The sequence below is a fragment of the Suillus subaureus genome (assembly GCF_016647635.1).
Source record: "Suillus subaureus strain MN1 chromosome Unknown BJ212scaffold_49, whole genome shotgun sequence".
In the NCBI taxonomy this organism is placed as follows: domain Eukaryota; kingdom Fungi; phylum Basidiomycota; class Agaricomycetes; order Boletales; family Suillaceae; genus Suillus; species Suillus subaureus.
In genome coordinates, this window is record NW_024538605.1 from 52071 (window position 1) to 72792 (window position 20722).

At 44.9% G+C, this 20722-nt stretch overlaps 5 protein-coding genes across 5 annotated transcripts; 3 read left to right on the forward strand and 2 right to left on the reverse strand.

Moving 5' to 3' along the window:
• Nucleotides 1-363: 363 nt before the first annotated feature.
• BJ212DRAFT_1449485 (cytosine-purine permease) lies at nt 364-2414 on the forward strand (the record flags this gene model as incomplete). Its single annotated transcript, XM_041338702.1, has 12 exons — nt 364-443; nt 504-593; nt 654-737; nt 791-814; nt 867-926; nt 975-1131; nt 1178-1209; nt 1265-1477; nt 1526-1571; nt 1624-1901; nt 1957-2024; nt 2074-2414. 12 exons carry the CDS (start codon nt 364-366, stop codon nt 2412-2414), a joined length of 1473 nt encoding a protein of 490 aa, XP_041187520.1.
• A 789-nt stretch (nt 2415-3203) lies between these two features.
• Nucleotides 3204-5832, forward strand: BJ212DRAFT_1486086 (uncharacterized protein; the record flags this gene model as incomplete). Its single annotated transcript, XM_041341075.1, has 6 exons — nt 3204-3346; nt 3395-3619; nt 3671-4203; nt 4255-4461; nt 4515-5147; nt 5198-5832. The coding sequence occupies 6 exons, from the start codon at nt 3204-3206 to the stop codon at nt 5830-5832; spliced, it is 2376 nt and encodes a 791-aa protein (XP_041187521.1).
• A 3725-nt stretch (nt 5833-9557) lies between these two features.
• On the reverse strand, nt 9558-10181 carry BJ212DRAFT_1283143 (uncharacterized protein; the record flags this gene model as incomplete). The annotated part of the gene is made up of 5 exons (XM_041331736.1): nt 9558-9649; nt 9687-9767; nt 9807-9879; nt 9929-10067; nt 10117-10181. Coding segments are annotated over 5 exons (450 nt in total), but the record flags the coding sequence as incomplete, so codon positions are not given.
• Nucleotides 10182-14633: 4452 nt separating this feature from the next.
• Nucleotides 14634-15136, reverse strand: BJ212DRAFT_1283142 (uncharacterized protein; the record flags this gene model as incomplete). The annotated part of the gene is made up of 2 exons (XM_041331735.1): nt 14634-14837; nt 14861-15136. Coding segments are annotated over 2 exons (480 nt in total), but the record flags the coding sequence as incomplete, so codon positions are not given.
• A 4995-nt stretch (nt 15137-20131) lies between these two features.
• BJ212DRAFT_1283108 (uncharacterized protein) lies at nt 20132-20656 on the forward strand (the record flags this gene model as incomplete). The annotated part of the gene is made up of 1 exon (XM_041331728.1): nt 20132-20656. A coding segment is annotated over one exon (525 nt), but the record flags the coding sequence as incomplete, so codon positions are not given.
• Between the last annotated feature and the right edge of the window lie 66 nt (nt 20657-20722).

Here is a 20722-nt window from a genome sequence, read left to right on the forward strand (position 1 = left end):
GCCGCATCGTTCCAAACTCGAAGCTTTGAAAGCTTGGGAACGGCACAGATCGAGAAGCTCGATTGATCAATTGAAGATCGTGCTGTCTTGATATATGCGGGTATGTAGTCTTCTCCGTCACGGTAAGTTTCGGATCCCACTTGCTTTACTTTCGCCAGCTGACGACATTTAGCAATGGGATTAGGCACCCGACTCATCTGCTACTATCTTTGACGCTGTTGCATATCGATCGACCCAACTGAAATAGGTCAACTACTACTCATGCAATGCAGTCTTACACAGTGGAGCGGAAACTGGACAGGTTCGTTGAATTACCATTCCAGACCCAGTGTGTACCCTGATGAGTATACGAGGGATGATAGTATGGAGGACAGTCGCTATCACGTAGGATTCTTCAGACGTACCACTCAGTTACTTTCTCGATGTGGAATTGAAACTCATGGGTGAGTGAGATGAAGATGTTGTGATACCTATCTTAGCATTTTTGCTGATCCTTGGATCAGCATCATGCCGGTGCCAGCAGAGGAACGTCTCGAGACTCGGTGGTACCAGTTGTTTTTCATTTGGTTCTCCTCTTGCATGAATATATTGTCGTATGTTTTCAGTGCTGTCTTAATTCTGGCGCTATTCCCTAACCTACCTAACACCTCCAGATTCAGCACTGGCGCTGCTGGCCCTGCATTTTTTTCCCTGGGAGTTTGTGACTCCATAGCTATTATCGTCATTGTTGACCTAGTGTAAGTTAACAGTTTACGAAATTTTGATCTGCCAGCGATTGACCTTCAGCTAGATGCTGTTTACTGCCAGGATTCTTGTGGGTTTTTGCTATTCCTCTGCGCATTTCCGGGGACTTCATAATGCGCTAGTGCTGTTTTCGGGCCAAAGCTTGGCCTGCGAGCTATGGTACAAGCGAGGTACTCATGGGGGTGAGTTATTCTTCTGATTGCCAGTATCATTCCCTGACCGACATCAAGGTATTTCGGTGCCATCATACCGGCCGTCTTGAATGTTTTCTCCTCGGAAGGTTTCCTTATTCTGAACTGTATTATTGGCGGACAAACGATAGCCAGCTTGTCTTCTCAACTTAATGATACTCTTGGTATCGCCATCCTTGGTATCATATCTCTTGCGGTATGTCGGAATTCCTCCTGCCGCACTAAAAATGACAGGTTTCAAGGTCACTTTCTGTGGATACCGTATTATCCATTGGTGGGACCCCTCCAATATCAGTCATTCAGAATTCTGACGGAATGTTGATTCATAGGTACGAGAGTGTGGCATGGATCCCAAATGTGATTGCTTTTATCGCCATGCTGGCTGTCGGTTATCCACAGCTACGCGAAAACCTATCGGCCCCTGTCCCTCCAGCAACACCCGCTAATGTCATATCTTTTGCGTCCATTCTCGCATCTAACATGATCGGCTGGTGTCCCATGATTCCTGACTATGGCGTATACCATAGCCCTGACGTTTCTTCGTAAGTTTTCCTGAACCATCACCAGGGCTCTCCTTGACATCCCGATAGTGCGAGAATTTTTATTTACACGTATCTTGGGTTCTTCGTGTCTAATGTGAGCCATTTATGTTGATATCAGTTGCACCTTGACAATTTTCTTTAAAAAGGTGACTGGTCAGGCTCTGGGTGCCGCATTCGCAGCAGCAGCTCCGAGCGTGCCTGCTTGGAATGCAGGATTCGATAACAGCTCTTCCGTCGGTGGCTTGTTACACAGCGTCTTGTTACCTACAGGCGCATTTGGAGAAATCCTGACTGCTTTGGTCGCTCTCAGCATATCTAGTGCCTGTGCACCAACGATATATACGTTCAGCAACAGTTTCATGGCCATTTCTACGTGGTTTGCTGCGGTGCCCAGATGGGTATATATCCTCATGTCAGAGGGAATGTAGGTGTCATCAAGTGAATGTAAACTTCGGGGACGCTCATGATTTGGGTTCAAGTCTGATACCAGTGGCCATTGTTGGTTCCAAAAAGTTTTATGCTACCTTTGTTGACATCCTTAGTACAAGTCTCAAATATCGGTATCTATTGTAAGCGCTAACATCATGATCTCTCAGATATCGATGGATATTGGACATCAGCATTTTCTGCGATAATACTCACAGAGCATATGTTATTCCGACGAGCCTTGTTTTCTGAGGACCAATATCCCGTCACGACTTGGGCTTCATATGCTTTCTTGCCTAGCGGTATCCCCGCGGTAGTGGCCTTTGTGTGCGCGTGTGGAGCTGTTGTTCCATTCATGTCACAGGCTTGGTATGTAGGACCAGTAGCGAGGCAGGGCAGTGGAGACGTTGGTGTGTTTGTAGGGTTTGTGGTCGGAGCTATCACCTATGCGTTGGCGAGGAGTTTCGAGAAAATACTATACAAGAAGATGGGTAGAGCAGATGCTTACTAGTACTTTGATCGATGTGTACATGAGTTGCCTTTGACTGGAGACAAGTTATTCTTGATTGGTGCCAACTCCCAGGCCTCGATCCTTCTGGCAACTTGAATATTCGATGATGATAACGTATATCTGACTTGGATATAGTTACCCCACACTTGATCAAACTTGATCATACAATCACACATGACGTGACGGCGGAGTCCGCTGCCGCTGCGAAAATTTGAGCTGCTAGCCTATAAATACACGAATCAGCGAAATCACGGGTATGATGGGAGCACATTGGGAATTCGAGGGTTATCACCAATGTGGTATCTCCGCTTCGCAATGTCGGTGTCACGACCTCCGCCCGTTCACCTTCGCTGTCATTTGTCAAACGACCATGAACAGACAGTTGCAAAAATTAATCTTTCGTTGTAACGCCAACATTTAATGACCCAACCTCGCTCCCTCAGTTGCACGCGTTCTTGTTGGAAGTTTTGAGATGAAGGCCTATCGTTCGCATAGGTAGATCAGTAGATTTCGGCACGCTCGTGCATGACGCTGACTCGTAGTTGACACATAAGTCAAGGTCACGTGCGCGTGTTGATGGGAACGCGTCGTCGGAGTCAAACTGTAGGTCCACAATCGCCACATCAATCCACATCAGATTGATCAATGGTCCACTGCATTTGCGCCGCATCGGTCGACCAGATATAAGGCAAGCAGAAAGCAGTTGTTTTTCTTGTCCTCTTAATTTTTTCCACTTTACCAGTTCTGCTGACAACACTCCGTCAGCGTAATCATTGAACGCCTAGCATCATGTCCCCTGCTGGCGAGACAGGCACATCGTCTACTCCGCCACGCGCAAATGCACTAGCTCATGGTGCTAGCAAAATAGAATCGACCCCAAATAGCCGCGGGACTGCCGTCGTCAGCGAGAACATCGGCGTGCTCGGTGTCAAGTGTGCACATTCCTATTTTTATTGAGTAGCAACTGACATTCTATTAAGTGTTAAGAAAGTCCGCCCATGGATTCAACGGGATATTGAGCAGGCTAAGGAGTGCAAAGCAGATGCCATGTTGCAAGCCCTCCTGCAGCGCGCTTCTTCCACTCCCGAGACTCGACAGCCCGAGCTTCTGCAGAAGTGCCTGAAGGCAGTTCTGCCGGTTTGCAATGGACAGGTATCCGCTGGGGATATACACTCTTCGGGCGTCGAGACAGCCCTGAAAAAATAGTAAGTGCTTTTTCGCCGATCGGACAGTTTCATGCTTACAATGATTGCAAGCGTACGTCCAGGAGTAGAAAACAACCTCTACGCCCCTTTTATAGAAGCCACCAATATCGCGCTCGCTTGTCTTGAAGATATCAAGGTCGATAGGATGCGCGCTCCTGTCCCCGCCGTGGACATGATCTGTCAGCAGAACGATATGCCCATGTACCAAAACCACCAGACTGTTAAATCAGCTCGGAAGCCCGACCTCGTCTTTCTTCCTTTGAACAGCGCATGTACTCCCTTCGAGGATGAGAAGGGCGGTAAGAAGGGAAAACAGAAGGACGACGAGAAGCGCAAGGCTCATATGGTCAAGAATGCAATGGCAAAGCCACCAGCGCCACTCCCCTGGAAAGATGTTCTAGCTTGCATCGAGTTCAAGAGAAAAACGGACAGGAAGAAATCGATTAAACCGCCGCAATCTTCGTATAAAGTGAATGACTATGTTCCTACCAAGCCAGAATATCTGCCGGTGGATCATCTTAAGGCTGAAGATTTTGCGCCAGGCCCTTCGCAGGCCGCAACACAACCTGCGCCTGACACTGCAAGTAAGTGATTGTATTTTTTTGCAAGATCAAACTAAATCTGCCGAGCTGCAGTCGTATCTTCCGGCCTTACTGCCGCACAGGCTTCCAAGGGCGGGTCCAGCTCCAAGCGCAAGGCCGCGGACACTTTGCAATCCGCTCCGAAAAAATCCAGGATCGACCCCGACGAGCCAGATGTGACCGTCCAGACGGGTATGTACGCGGCCGAAATGTTTGCGGCCAATCTTGCCGTCAATCACCTGATTAATCTTATCGTCATCGGTGGGTTCGTTCGTCTGTCAAGAGTGGTCGCGCTCTTATCACCGCTGTTTCAGACGATGTAATGTGGATCTGGTATTATGATCGTCAAGGGACCATTCAAAGCTCGGGCATCAACTTCATCCAAGATCTCCCGCGATTCATGGTGCTGTTGTATGCTTTACAACGATTCGAACCTCAGGATTGGGGCCGAAACAAGGATTTCCTCCCAGTTCAAGTTGAGGGGAAGCGATGCCATGAATTCAAAATCAAGGACGCAGAACTTGGAGAGGTGGATCTGCTGCTTCACACCAGCCACGACGAAAGCGTGACACACTACGGATTGCAAGGACGGGCAACCAATGTAGTCCCTGTCACTAGCGACGCGCTGGCCAAGAAATACGAAAGCATCCAGGATGGGATGGTGGCTAAGATATTTTGGGGAGAGGCAAATCGCACTAGCGAGCCGGAAATCCTGAAAAGAGTTGAGGAGATCGCCAAGGCGCACGATACCGTCAAAGACCATATTCCTGAGTTGCTCTGGCACCACACGATCACGAATCCTACATCCGCCATCCGAGAAGCACTAGGTGTTCCGGAACCCACCACGGGCAGTCGCGTGCTCTACATTCTCGTATTCCGCAAGCTCCACCCCATCACGAAGCTTCACGGCAAAGAGCTTTTCGACGTGTGGTATCAATGTATCCTGTGTATGTATTTTTATCGTATTTATGAGGCTCCTCGTTGATATAGCATGTAGGCCACGTTACGTTGTGGAAGCAAGGTGTATTTCATCGAGATGTCAGCCCTAGCAACCTGATGTGGTACTGGAAAGACGGGAAGCGGATAGGCGTTTTAAATGACTACGATCTATCCTCGTTGGCGGATGACCCAGCTCCTCGGGGAAACGAGCGCACGGGCACGGTGCCGTTCATGGCGCTCGAGCTTCTCTCCGCACAGGGCCAACGAGGCGAAATTAAACACCTATATCGTCATGATTTGGAGTCGTTTATGTGGTGCTTCGCCTGGATTTGCTTGCGTTACGAGAACGGAGCCCCTCTACCAGAGGAATCGCGCCCGAGCCGGTTGGATGACTGGGCCACTTCTGGCGCCGTGACATGTGGCATGCTTAAGCTATACTTCCTGAACAATCTCAAAGAATACCGATCCCCTCACATAAAGTCACTTATGTGGGAGTTCCTTGTGGAGTGTTTCGATGTGCTTGACACGCACACCTTCAATCGACGCAAACAACTATTACGATCGACAAAAGGGGGAGACCAACCGATCAACTTTGAGGAATCAGAATTAGATATCGATGGTTTTCTACAGTCATTCAAAAATACCGAAAGCTGGGCGGCGCTCAGCAAACCTCTACGGGAACCTTCACAGTGATTTTCTTTACTTGTTACACTATCTACAGTTTCTGGGTTCCGATACTTGCGTTAATTGCCTGTGTGCGCTTCGTCTCCGGTAGGTAAAGCGATTGAATAGATGGATGATAGTGACTCACTATTGCGCATAATGAAAAGTGTCTTGTTTAGTGATGGCGGCCGATTACAACAAAAGTACAGCGCGCTCCTAGGACCGAGGAAATACAACTAATGTACACTTGATAATTACAGGTCGCAATAGAGCGAAGGACCACAGACGGACACGCTTGCTGGACACACTTGCAAGTCGTGAACTCCCATACTTTGTGCCTCAAATCACCAAGGACTTTGGTCCACGTCGTCCTCACCGAGATCGCGAGAGATCATCAAAGACCATGTTTCCTTACAGCGTTCTATAACCAAACCAAGGGTAGTTGCCTGCTCTACATCCTTATATTCCGCAAGTTCCGACCCGTTGAAAGATCCGTTGCAGGTCACCATGATACCTGAAATGCAGCGGTCAGTCGTCGAGATGATGTCGTCCTTGGCAATATTCTATATTATAGATCGAAAGACACCTTGATATGCATCTTAAGCGACCATAATCTGTCGACTGTGGCAGGTCCTGAGTGCAACGAGCGCACGCCATTCAAGGCGCTTGATCATCTCACCACAGAGGAGGCGAAGTGGAGTACCTATGTAGTCATGATCTCGAGTTGTTCATCTGGGTACTTGTGTGGGTTTGTCTGCGTTACAAAGATGACATTCTCCAATCGCCGGAGTCTCGCGCCTTCATATTTGGGCCATTGCAAGTGCCGAAGGATGTGGGGAGTATGCATGCTCCAGGAAGTTGGGGTATTGCAATCAGGTGAAGGTGCGCGCGCTCCCCCTTTCCTAGATAGAAATGTCCTACATATGGTACAACACCCCAACTGGACAATAATTGGATTCAAAAAAAGGTACGCACGGGGGTGCGAGGGCAAAGGGAGGTGGACTTGATGACGATGATATTTCATCAGTGAACCTGTGAACAGATGATAATGATATTTAAAGCAATATATTGTTGAGCATTGCAACAATCAACGTAAATTTGTCAACCGCTTTCACATGGGAATGTTTGGCATTATTGAGGAATGACCAATTTGCAAGCATACAGGCCTAGCAGCTCTGTTTGCTTCGGGAAATTTTTCACTTAAATGGGTCTAAGAAACAATGCGCCAGCACAGGTTCATGTTGTTAAATATGGACCTAGTTTGAGAGGGACAAGGAAGGAGGTTGCAATGTGCAGAAGTGAGGGATGCTTGGCTGATGCTCAACCATGACGAGGACATGTGTCATTTGGTCTTCACACAATATATTTTTGCTAGCTGAGGATGATTACAACGTTAGGGTAACCTGCTGTAGAGTAAAGTGTGAGCCTGTGTTGCGAAATATCAGTAGTAAGAGCTGAGTTGTACATATAAAATATTTAATTGTCAACCATCGCATAGAACAATCCATTGCATGGACCACAAACAGTGTTCCAAGGTATGTCAGAGTAGACCTTACTTCTCAATGGATAGACTCATCAGCAAAACCCTAAGTTAAGGTCCCCCCATTTACAGTGCTACATAGTACCATACAGCACCACACAGTGCCACACAGCACCATACAGCACTGTAACAGGGGGGACCTTAACTTAGGGTTTTGCTGATGCATCTGTCTATATCGAATGATTATTGGTCGAGTGTCATTACAAATGGTATATTGCATGGTGTTACAGTTACGCTTGCCCCTATTCATTTTCTCTATTTCTCTCTGTGTATTATGTCATGACCGCGCCACCTTGCGCCATCACTAGACTCATCTTCTACTATATTTGTATTACATCATGACCGCCATTGCTGTCGCTAGATGACTCATCTTTATCTCTGACTCATCACTGATGTATATGCACCTGCCCTAAAGCACTTATGTCCTATATAAACCTGGTCATGTACTTAGTAAATCCTTACTTTAATCTTACTAGGTTTTACCAGAACTTCCCTCGCTTAAGACCTCCAATCTTAAGTTGTCAGGAAACCGATATTCAAGTCAGAGACACTCTCTTTGACTTGTCTTACGAACATTGCATTTGCAAGGACTTGACTATAACATCAGCTGTTGCTCTTATCGAGCTGCTGATTGTTACGACTATCCTAGTCCATAACACATGGAGCACAGACAATATCCTAAGTTATGTTAGAGTAAGTATCACTGCTCAGTGGACACTGAGTTGCAATAAAATAAAAACAGCAAAGCCGTGTGCATGAAATGTTTGTTTGTAGACTGTTGCACAGGATGATCCATTATATGGAGCACAAATACTGTCCTGAGGTATGTCAGAGTGCATATAATTTCTCAGTGGATAGATTTCTTACTCTGTTGCCAAAAAGCAATAGTTGCCTAGTGGAAACTTTTCAGAACATAATACTGCATCAAATCTTTTCTTTAGGCTACATCAAAAATTTAAAATTTTGCTCAAGTGTACAGAACTTGTGGTTGTGACTATGTTTATTGGTGATCCAAATCTTGGTGTAGGGCTGCAAGTATAGACAGTGGCAGTGCAAAATTGTAATTCACACAATCTTTGGCACCTTCACAATCACACTCCTTCCTGCCTCTCACTGCTGAGCTACCTCACAAGTACCCCAAGGCAGCCTGATTATAGTTTTTGAGCATTACCTGGTCTTATTCCATAAATAACTAATTGGAGGTTTTGCTGCACTGGTACTTAGTTGCCGCAATAGAGACCAGGCTATTATTGTGGATGGAGACGAGAAATTTTTACCAGCCAGGGAAGATAACCCTCATAAGGATTTGAGAAAAAGGAAAGTTGGCATTGTGTAACCTGGCATCTTGGCTTGAGAATATGTAATGGTGTGCTTTCAATAACACTTCATTGGATGGATCACCAGCATTCTAAATTAACAATTCAACGAGCTGTGGAGTTCTTTGGATTCTAGACAGACATTTTCAGATCTCAGGGTATCGGCCTCATCATCAATAATTCCATGCTCTTGGGACAAATAACTATCTTGTTCCATTGCTCCAGGACCATCCTAGTCTGACCACTGGCAAATTCTGATCATGTATATTAAAATTGGCTGTCATTTTCGGATCTCAGGGTATTGACCTCATCATAAATAATTTGATGCTCCTGGGATGAATAACTATCTTGTTCCATTGCTCCAGGACCATCCTAGTCTGCCACTGGCAAATTCTGATCATGCATATTAAAATTGCCAATCATGTATCTGTGTGGTGTGCTTTGTCACATACCACACACTTTACATATCAGAAAATAGGTGCATCAGATTTATCCCACACACAAATCAGGAGACATTAACATCACAATAACATTAGTAACCAAGGGTATAATGTAGGATTGAAATAATGCAATGGGGAAAAGAGGATATAGTGATCAAAGCAAAGGCAACATAGTGTGTAGAGTAGGACAAGCAAGAAAAAATCAGTCAGAGTTGAATGTGGCATCCTCCATCCACTGTCTCTGAGCAGTGAGACTATTGACAGACATGTGAATAATAACATCAGGCATCAAGTCCTGACAATGGTTTCTTCCAAAAACTTTTCTACACAGAGACTTAGTGATCCAGGGGAGTCACTGATGAGGTTGATGACTTACCTGGTCCACCAGTCAAGAAGCTTGTTCACCCTTGCTAGCACAACTGGACCTGGGGGATCCTCAAAGAAGTCTACAATGTTGTTTCAAAAAATGTGATAATCAAAATCTCCATCCATAGTGCACCAGGAGGTGGTGTTGGAAAGCATGAATTGGATCAGGAGAATTAAAATTTCAACTTTGATGCGGTAAGAAAGCATCGATGCTTACTTGACAAGCTGTATATGCAATCATGTGAGGAGTCACCTTCCTCATGCCTATGATGGAGGCAATGCATGTCTTTACTTTGGCATGATCTGATCATCTCTGGGTGTGTGGGTTGTTCTCAACAACACCAGCACCATCACCATCACCATCACCATCCACTTCATTGGCAGAGGAGGGAGAGGTGAAAATGGCTTTAAAACCCTGCAATGTGATGTGTGATAAATTAGTTGAAGAATATCAGGCAACTCACCATAACCAATAGTTTGGACTTAAAGAGACCATGGTCCAGATTCATGGCATCAGCTTCATAGTTCTCATACATAAATGACAGCCATGAGTTTTCAGAAACAATGAATGCAGTTGTATGGTCATGAATGCTGGCCTTGACACTGATAAAATTTCAGCAACATCTGAGGTCAGACAAGGACTATCACTTACATTGGGTCTTCCCAGCGCCATTCTGCTGGGCAGAGTAGTTTACTGCATGCATCATGTGCAAAACCTCATTGGTGCTTGTTGTCTGTTCTGATGAGCGAAGGCAGATGACACTCAATGTTGACTCACAAAGCCACAAGTTCTTTGAGTGTTCCCATATCATCACCATGAGCTGAGTCTCCGCCTCGCTTGAGCTACATTAACAATTAGCAAAGAAGCACAACAAAGATACTGGGGCTGAGGACCTTCTTAAGCATGTCTTCTGACTCCTTGAAATCAAGACCTGCTAGCTTCTCATGAAACCACAGCAATGCCTTGGTGAGCTCAATGTAGCCACACTGAAGATGCTTTTGTGTTAAGGTTGCATGCTCGAGGGGGTTGGATCACAAGGGCTTGGCCTCAGCTCGTACGCTGTGCCCCTTTCCTGAGTATGTGCCCTTAATTTCTGGGGGCTAGAACAGTCATCCGGAGTTTCTGGGATTTGACTGGGGCGGATAACGGACGTCTGGATCTGAGACGTGAGATAAATCCGATGGACATCCAGATGTTACCTGGGCAAGCGGATAAGACTAATCCGGACGAAGTCTGGACTAGAAACTAACAGAGGATGGACTACCCTGAGGTAGAGTCGGCAATGTAGTCTAGGATGCAATCCTAAGACTCAGAATATGACAAGAGACTTATCTCGAGTCCAGAGGACACAGGAATGAGCAGGAACTAAGATGATATTTGAACTGGAGTATTTCCGAGAGTTACAGGAGGTTTATATACTGTAGGTATTATATAGGAATCAGTCAGCAAACATAAAGGCTATGTATGAAGTATATGCAGAGTCCATTAGTAAGTGGGATGGATCACAAATAATGAACACTGGAAATGAAATGTATGTAACGGATCAATAATCAAAAGGGAAACATGGTTAACCGGAATCTGGAGACAGGGGCAGTCTAAATGGAGTTGGGCGCTGATATAGGGCTTGGATTCTGGAAGGGAGATAAAGATAGATCAGATCATTTGAGATCCGGATCTCGGATCTGGATATCCAGAGAAGCGGATTTAGAGTTGAGAGTCCAGAATGGCATATGACATTTTGTCTGTTCATCTTTAGAAAAAAACGAGGTGACACGAACATGGATGGTTACTCAATCATGTAGTTGCTGTCTATGTCTTTACAATGCCAGTCATTGTCAGCAACAAGGTCCTCTATTGGAGTATAAAGGACAACCATCCTATGAAGTGCTCATCCCTACAAAACATAATAGGTTGTTTTCATACAATCAGAAGAATTAAATTGCCTTGATAGGCTGGGAATGTGCACACCTTCGCTTTGTCGCTTTGTCCTGCTTCAAACTTTCGACCTCCTCCATGAGGGCGGCAATCTTTTGCTTCACCCAAGCTTCAGCAGATGTTGAGACACAAAGTGATACCACTGGGGGAGCAGGAGGGAGGCTGCCCTTGCAGTTGTTCTCAGCCATCAACAAACCAGAGATGCATTGGGAGGAAGGTGAGAGGTGCAGAAACAATGTGGAAAGTGAAATGAAGAATGAAAGCTCCTGTGAGGTCACCACCTTATATACGTGCCATCTACTAGTATGCTGATGAGCTGATAAAAGGTGAGGCACTGAATGAATTTGTCTCAAATAGGCAGTGGAATTGTTTCCTTACTTGGTAGCCCAGAAAGGGTTCTTCACGTCAATCAGGAAACACATAAAATGGTGGGCTGTGTCCTGACCTTGTTCAGTGATCCAGTCACAATAACCAGAACCTAATATAAAGTGAAGATGTCAAATGAATTGGTCTCAAATAAGCAATGGGACTCCTGCCTTACATGGTAATTGAGAAAATGTTCCTCATGTCCAATGAGATTGACTCAGTCCATAGTTGCCCAAGTATCTGCCAATGAACATGACATATCTGCCCCATAGGCACAGTGCGTGAACGTATACTGACCATCAGTGTACATGCCAGGGTTTGCACATTTGGGATGCCTGCACATAATACAGACCAGAGGCTCATTTTGGGTGTGGTGTTGTTTGAGCCTAGGAACTTGATGACTTGAAGTAGGTTCAGTTTCCACACTGTATGAGGTTGAAACCATCTTGGAGGGCATTGTAGGTACTTTGGAGGTACATGAGATGTTTCAGGAAGTGGTGCATGATCATCGTGTGATCAAAGTGATCAAGCAATTATTGCAAGCAACCACAACTTGAAGATAAGGACATCAAGACATAATGTCCCAGGTGTTGCAGTATTCAGTGTGCTACCCCAGTACCACAGGGCACCAGATCTGCATAATGCAAGTGCATAGTACCCAGACTTCAGTGGCAGCACCCTAAAGAACAAAAATCAGCTGCATATAAAAGGCCTCAAAAAAATGATGTACCACTTCGTTGTTAAGGTCATACTCAAGGGTTAACAGATCCTAAGGGCTTCAGCCTCAGCTCGTGCGCTGTGCCCCTTACTCGAGTATTGCCCCTTATTTCAGGAAGGCAAGACTAATGTGTCCGGAGGGTCAGACAGGTAGCATAGCAGATCTGGATGACTTCTGGATGAGGGATAAGTATTGTAAGACTAATCTGGATGAGTCCAGACTAGAAACTAGCGGTAATGGCTGTCGTAGACAGAGGCAGATGCGGATAGACTATAGGAATCAATCCTAAGTCTCGGAGGGGGACAAGAGTAGTGGCACTCAGGTCTGGAGGATGGGAATGGGCAGAACTAAGTTGATATTCAAACCGAGGTGCTACAGAGAGTTACAGGAGGTTATATACTATAGGTATCTAACAGAATGATCAATCAGCAGAGTCTGAGGCTATGTATGAAGCATATGGATAGTCTATTGGTAAGTAGAAACAGATCACAAATCATGAGGTTGGAAATGAAGCATAGGTAACAGATCAGGGAGCAGGACAGATATACAGATAGCCAAAATACCGGAGTTAGGGGATTACTGAAAGGAGACAAGCACTGGTTGTGGATTCAGATGAATTATGGACTGGACTGGACAAGTGGACAGATTGGATGACGAGATGTTGGAGGGAGATAAGATGTGGATTGGATCTGAGATGAGATAAGGATTGGATCTGAGATCCAGATATGCAGATATGACATTCATCTCCAAAGTTCAAACCAAAGAGAATATAAGCAACAGCATATAACCAAGTGGTGATGTCCAATAAGGTGGCTTGAGTCCCTTGAAGTTTCAGTGACAATGATGGAAGGCCAATCAAAAAAAATGTTATGCCATAGGAGAGCCAGGGAGCAGAAAGAACATAGACAGAAGGCTTCAATCAGAACATCGTGTACCAAACAAAAGACAAAGCTAAGAGTACAGCACTAAGAACATATAGCTGGAGCTTGTTCTGGTAATTTTGACCAGTGAGCAAAGTCATCTGGTAGCTATCTGCAGCAACCATCTTAAGAACAAGTGTGAGCTGATGGATGAGGATCAAAAATCAAAAGGTCTTACCTGGCTGAGAGTAATGGTGATACTATACAACAGCTAGCCTTCAATTTGTTGAGACATGGCAATTTGAACTTTGTTCATGACAACCATGTTGCCATCAAATTCCGGCTCTGGATTGAATGGGTGAGAGCTAAGTGTTCTTGGGGTTATACACATGGTGCCAGTAACAATTCATGTCCACAAGAAGGGTGCAGGTGACATATTGAACATGAATGCTCATTGAGTGTGGAGTGCTTGTTGATCATGAGAGTACCAGACATGCTCCAGATAGACTCCCAGTGCAAGAAAATGTAACTGGCTTCACTGGACAGCTTGTCTCACCTCACACGTTTGAAGAAGGTCCCCTCAAACTTGACAAGGCTTCTCAATAGAGAGATCACCCATGGAATTATTCAAGTTCAATGCTTGCAGCTTTTGCATGAACTCTGTACCCAGGCTGACTACTAGTCGCAACACTATGCCTCCAGGAGAATTCCTCATCAGAAGCATCCAATGTGTATGCAGAGTTGTGGTTGAAATTGAAATGAGGTAGTGCTGTCAGGAAGCCCTCATCATTGGGTATTGCAACCTGGCTCCACTGTCCAGGAGAACTAGGCATCAACCTTGGAGATGACATGATACTTTGGGTGTCCCAGTCAGGTTGGACAGGCAGTCCTTGCTTAATAGGGTTCCAATATCCCGTTTCTGGAACAACACACTGGGAGGCAGTCCTGCAGTCCACCTCCCACCAAGCATTTGAACCAGCTAGCCTTTGGCTCACAAATATACTCCCAGTTTGGTGCATGTCTTCCATCCACTGAAGCCATTTGACAACTCTGGGAAATGCTGAACAGCTGACTGTCATATCCCACAATCCGGACTCACATTCCATCATATTCCCACGCCTTCCAAGCCTATGTCTGGACCCCACTTCATATCCAACTCATTCCCAGATCCCCTTCTGCTGTGTGCTCCACACCTCAGCAGGATCAACCATGCTCTGGATTTACCCCTGAGCTCCAGACCATCGGATCTCCACTGCTAGCCTGATCCATACCCCCCTGTCCCATCCACCCTATGCACACTCCATCCAGCAAGACATCCAGACTTCACCAATCAAATCAGCACCTTTCTGCTTAGACCACCGACCAACAAACACAGACAGATCAGAGTTGGAATCCTGCTTGATATTTACCCATTCCTGAGCTTGCCTCTTTATCTCCAGACGCTGCACCTCAGCAGCATGATCAATCTGCATATCCCACATAGCCACCGCATTCTCATCCAAAGCTGCAACATCACAGTAGGATCAGGATTAGGCAGTGAATCAACATGCTTAAGGGTCCACAGAGCAGGATACTGCACCCAACTGCACTTCCCATACTTATCTGACACACCAGTGACACTGACGCTCTTTTGGTGAATGCTGATAAATGATGCAGCAGTGTGAAGCAGGTTAAATGTGTTTTTGAACTGGATGTATTTTGTACAGTGCTCTTTGCTAATGTTGAATGCAGAGCAAATTTCTTTCACTACTTCCTTTGTTTGGAATGACCATAGATCCTGGAATTTGCAGTGAGAGACAGACAGATACTACTTTGGGCAGGAGTGCACCATGGTACTCATTGGTGTGGTATATGTTAATGATGTGGAATTGGCGGATGGTGGTTGTAATGGTCTAGTTCCATGTAGAGTAGAAGATGATGGAATTGAGATCATCCATGTAGGCTGGGTATGGGTCTGACTTGGTCTGTCCACAGAAAACAGGGCTGTTGAGGATAACATAAGTGATATTGTCCAACACATGCATCTCCACTTCAATAATTGGTAGTGCTTGTTGAAGATGACAACCTCAATAGGGTCACCAGTGGGATAGCCCAGGTCCTTGACTGTTGGAATGACCCAGATCAAGTTGACATCCATTATGGCTTTCCCCATGAGTGACAACATCACACCAAGACATCAGAGCTTCCAGTCAATGATCTCATACTCAAGTATGGCAATGGGGACTTTGTGCCACTTAGTCTTGTCCTCTGGCCATTCTATCATCTTCATGTTTGACTTGCTCCTGAAGATCTTCTCTGTGATTGGTCTCATGTTCTCCCCTGAAGTCCATGGTCAACTTGTTGCAGAGTGATCCGATGATAGGGAAATACTTGCTTGTGCTGGTTTTCATCTTCATGCCATAGAAAGTACAAATGAAAATGAGGATTGCAAGGACTCTGGAAATAAGGGAGATAGAGCAGGGAACATATATGATAGCTCCCCCAGAAGCCTGGCCATGAGGCTCAAGGGTCCAGTCAACATGAGATCATCAACAATGAGTGCCCATGTGAGTGCTGGAGGGGGCACTGATCTGTCAGGTAGTTGGGCGCAATGCTGTTTGGTGGTAGCCAGTCCATAATGCCATCAGCATCAATGTTGCCATGATAGCAGTTTGAATTGCACCTGGACATGTTGAGTTGCAAGTACATTGGGCATATAACCATAATTTTGAGCCCTCAAGTGTTATCACCGATTAGGTTCATCTCATACCCTTGTCACAACCCCAGTCATTGAAAGGATCTCAAGCAAGGAACTATGATGGACAAACATCATGGTGATGTTCATCCATCATTTGCAGACCAATTTTGATGATTGATCGTTCATGAAGGTGGTGTTGGGGGGCATTCAGCTCTTTAAGTTATGCTGATTTCAGGTCCCAGAGTGTCCACAATGTTAGTTGGAATGTCAACAAAACCCCTTTGTAAGAAGCAGCATCATTGTCTGGGCCTGGGTCCCTGATGCCTGGAGTAGCACAAACTAGAGGTGATACTCTTTGGTGAACATCAAAAACCATAACTCATAGGTTGGGTGTTTTTTGTTTACCCATGGCTGTGACTATGTTGGAACAGTGACACAATCACAGGTTTATGATGCTCAAGTTGAATAGTCTGAAAGGTTTTCATTCTTGGCACCAGTGACAATAGCGATGATTCCACATTCAGGTGCTTGCAATTGCTGATTATTATGAAGTGTGTTATGCTCAGCATTATAAGAACATCTTGACGAAAACAAAGAGTTGAAAGAGTCTTTGGAGAATTACTTCAAAGAGTCTTTATAAGTGTGAACCTATTCATGAGTTGTGCAAGTTAAGCAGTATATTGCAGGCCCTGGTCTGCATAGGTCAAGTTAAAGAATACAAGTATAAGAGATAGAAGTTAAATAGAGAGATTAAAGCGGAGCTTTAATAAATAAATCAGAGATAGAAAGTAAATAGTGAATCAGAAAAAGAGAAGTGGAATCATATGATGGAATATGATAGAATGTCTAAGAATGATTAGTAATGTGAAGAGGTAAAAGGGGAAAAGAGATAACCATAACAAAGTGACTATGACACTGATAACATTAGTATTATGCCCCAAGGCTGGTAAAGCACAAATTAGAGTTGCAAGAACCAGTCATGTTGCTGAATGTAGGGTCAACAAGGGCTGACAGACTTTCAGGTGTGAAGAAACTTGAGATGCAGGTTTCTTGGTGGAGTATCAGTGTGATGACATCACATGGGGAATGTTATGCTAATGCTAAGTCTGCAACATGCAGACAAAACAAGTAAGTAACATAGGACTTGGATTGGGGCTCGCACCAAGCCTGCTGCAACCAGCAAGCATTCATAGGTATGAGTTCACAGCAATTGATCTAGCTGCAAGGGCTACAATCAATTATCAATGATTACGACAGCGAGTTGTCAATTGTTCTCTTTTCAAGGCTAAGGATGTTGGTAGTGATGAGCTCCAATGAAGGTACTTGATAAAGAGGAGAGCTTGCTTAGGGCTCAAGGATAAGACAGTATGAACCAAGTAGATTCAAGTTAGAGAATACAAGTGCTACCCGTAAGGTATATATACCATTGGAAGGGATAAGTGTTACGAACTAGGATAGTTCTAATGACAGACAACTCAATAAGAGTCAGGACCTCTGCTGAGATTCTACACGAGACGATAAGTCAAGCATTCAGTGTAATGCTAAGACAGAAGGAGTGCTTCTATCTTAAAGTACGGTTCAGATGACAAGAGATTGGAGGTCTCAAGCAAAGGATGTTTCAGGTAAAACCTAGTAAGATTAAAGTACAGAACTAAAGTGTACAAGAGGACTATACATAGTGAACTACAAGTGCTTTAGGGCAGACGTGAGAAAGGATATGAGTCAGAGATAAAGGATGCATAAGTGATAGCAAGAATAGGTCACCTAATGACAGCAGTGGCGATCGTGATGTAATACACATGAGTCAGAGATAAGTCTAGTGGTGGCAGCATGCGGCATGTGACATAATACAGCGTAAGAAGAAAGAGAAAATGAATAGGGGCATACATGATTGTAACAATAAGGGCAGGTCTGCCATATTAGTGGTAAGGGTAGAGGGTGAGTGAGTCACAATGAGTCAGGATACCAAAGTAAGTAGAAAGTACTGGTTGAGCGGTAAGGGTAAAGGGTCGGTAAGTCATTGGATGAACTGAAGATAGGGTACAACCAACAGAATGGTTGGTGGAATAATCAAGAAGAAAGAGATAGAACAATCAAGAAAGAGAAAAGGGGCGATTGCCCAAAGAGGAAGGGGTCCAGTGAGGGTGCAAGGCAGGAAAATGAATAGGGGCCAAACAAGTGGATGTTACTGTAACAGGGAACAAGCATGGGGTATGTGTCGTTCACAAACATATTTATGGTCAGAATGAAAGTTATAGGTATGAGAGTTGGAAAGAGCCATGGGACTCAATTCTAGGATACTACCATAGGTCATATAGCTGGAGTTAAGTTGGCATGCCAGTCAAGAGCTTAGCATGAGTCGACCTGCACAAGTGGCTGGTTACATGAATCTCCAAAGTCTGACCATTCTCAAAATGAGAGCTTATCTGAGTCAATCTCTTCTTCAACTTCCTCTCCAAAGTCATCAAGCCCATCATCAGACTCCCCCTCTTTTTCATCCTCAATTTCATTAAGTTCATCCTCTGACTCCTCATCAGCAAGGTTGACATCCATCCATTGCTCATTGCCATCTATTTCATGACCCTCACCATCACCTCCCCCTTCATTGATATCCATAGTCTCCACCTCCACCAGTATTGATGACTGGAGGCCAAAACAGTCTCTGACAGTGCGCAGCAATGCAACCAGGTGTCCTACACCCAGGTCAGTTTATCACAAAAACATATTGCAATTGACAAAACTAGTTCTGTCAGGTAAGTCATCCCCTGACAAAAAGACACACTACACTCACATCCCAACATAATACACTTCCCAGTCATCCAGTTCTCCCTTAGGACAAGCTAATGACTTTCCATGGTGGAGTGAGCTCACACTGCACCCAGGAGTGAATGCTGGAATCAAGTGAATTCCTCAGATCACTTGGCCTGGGTCAAGAAACCTGAACACATCATGGTCTGGCTCCTCCACAAATGCCACCTTAGGAAGGCAGGTGCGCTGCATGCCAGGCTGATAAGATGTCAATGGTGCAAGCTATCTGACATGAAGGATATTGAGGTGCTGTTTTGTGGATTGACCACCTCCTTGGAGCCACATGTGTTACGATACGCCCTGCCCTACCATACTTTTTCTTCTTGTCATCTGTTGTTTCTGTCTGACTCATGCTACATTTACTGTATTATGTTGTGTGCTGCTACTGCCACCATTAGATGCCATCTACATGTTTCATTCTATGTGTATTTCCTTTCTTGTATCTTTGACTTGTCGCTTCACCCTTATTAGGCACATGCTCATATCTTTACCTACTTGCACCTGCCCTAAACCTTCCATAGCTATTCCCTATAAATACACGACTCTACACTGTGTAGTTCTTTACTTTAATCTTACTAGGTTTTACCTGGAACATCCTTTGCTTAGGACTCCCAATCCTAAGTTGTCTGAACCATACTTTAAGTCAGAGGCACTCCCTCTGTCTTAGCTTACACTGAACATTTGGCTTATTGCCTTATGTAGATTCTCGGCAGAGGTCCTGACTCTTATCGAGTCATCTGTCATTGAAACTATCCTAGTTTGTAACAACATGTCTATGTGATAAATACCCATTACACAAGCATACCAGTATGGGTGGCTGGGAGTGCTTTTGCTAGGGCTGGCCACCATAGCCCATATTATGGGCATGTACGGTGATGTAATACAGGTGCCATACCCATACCTTTGGGGCTTTAGAGCTCACATTGACAGTTATGGTGTATGGTCATTCAAGTACCATATGACACTGTAAGTTTATGGCCATATGTACCATCATACGGGGCATACAGTTCTACTGTATTATAGCTATGTACCATAGCCTAAAATGATCAATGAATGCCTAACTTAGTACTTAGCTTTTGGTACCATGAGGGATTTCTTTGCATCATGTGACTTGGTGCAGCAGCCACATGCCTTCTTTCGATGTTCAAGATGGTGACCAAGGCCTAGCAACAACTCCAATGCTGCCCATTCTGTCATTTGGTTTCCTCACTGGTAGCCAGTGCTTCAATAGGATGCAAATCATCAACTTACTGGTATGTTTTCTCTCACAATCTACAATCTATCAAGTTCTAATGTTTATTGTTGACACCCAAGGACTGGAGTGCAATCCAGCTTGTCTCACACTGGCTTAAGGCATTTTGTTCAGCCACAACACAAATGTCAACAATGAAGCATTCAATGCTATCATCTACTCAAGCCATTTTCCGTGGTCTGCAGGAGTCTCTATCTGAATTGCCAGATAATACACCGCCTCATCTCAAGAATTTGCTCATCAAGCCACATCGGAAACTGAGTGACTATTACACCAAGTTTGATGAGTCACCATTGTACATATGGTCCTCTTGTAAGCTGTTTCCTTACATCCATCCCAAGGTTCCAACTCATTTATTGACAGTTCTCAATCCCCAAATTTCATATGGAGGTCTTTTGGACAACTGTGGTGATGACCCCACCCTCCAACATCACTTGGAAGGGGCAAAAGATCAGTTGCAACAATACTATCAGGACAACTACCTCGCATTGCAAGCTACTTTGGCTGTTCCCCAACTGGCAGCAGCAGCAGAAATTGTCTCTGGCTCACCACAGAAAGTCAACTTCACAGCCTGATATAAGAAACGGCCAACAAACTTGAAGGACAAGCTGGAGGAGTATTATAGGCTGCCATCAGAAGAC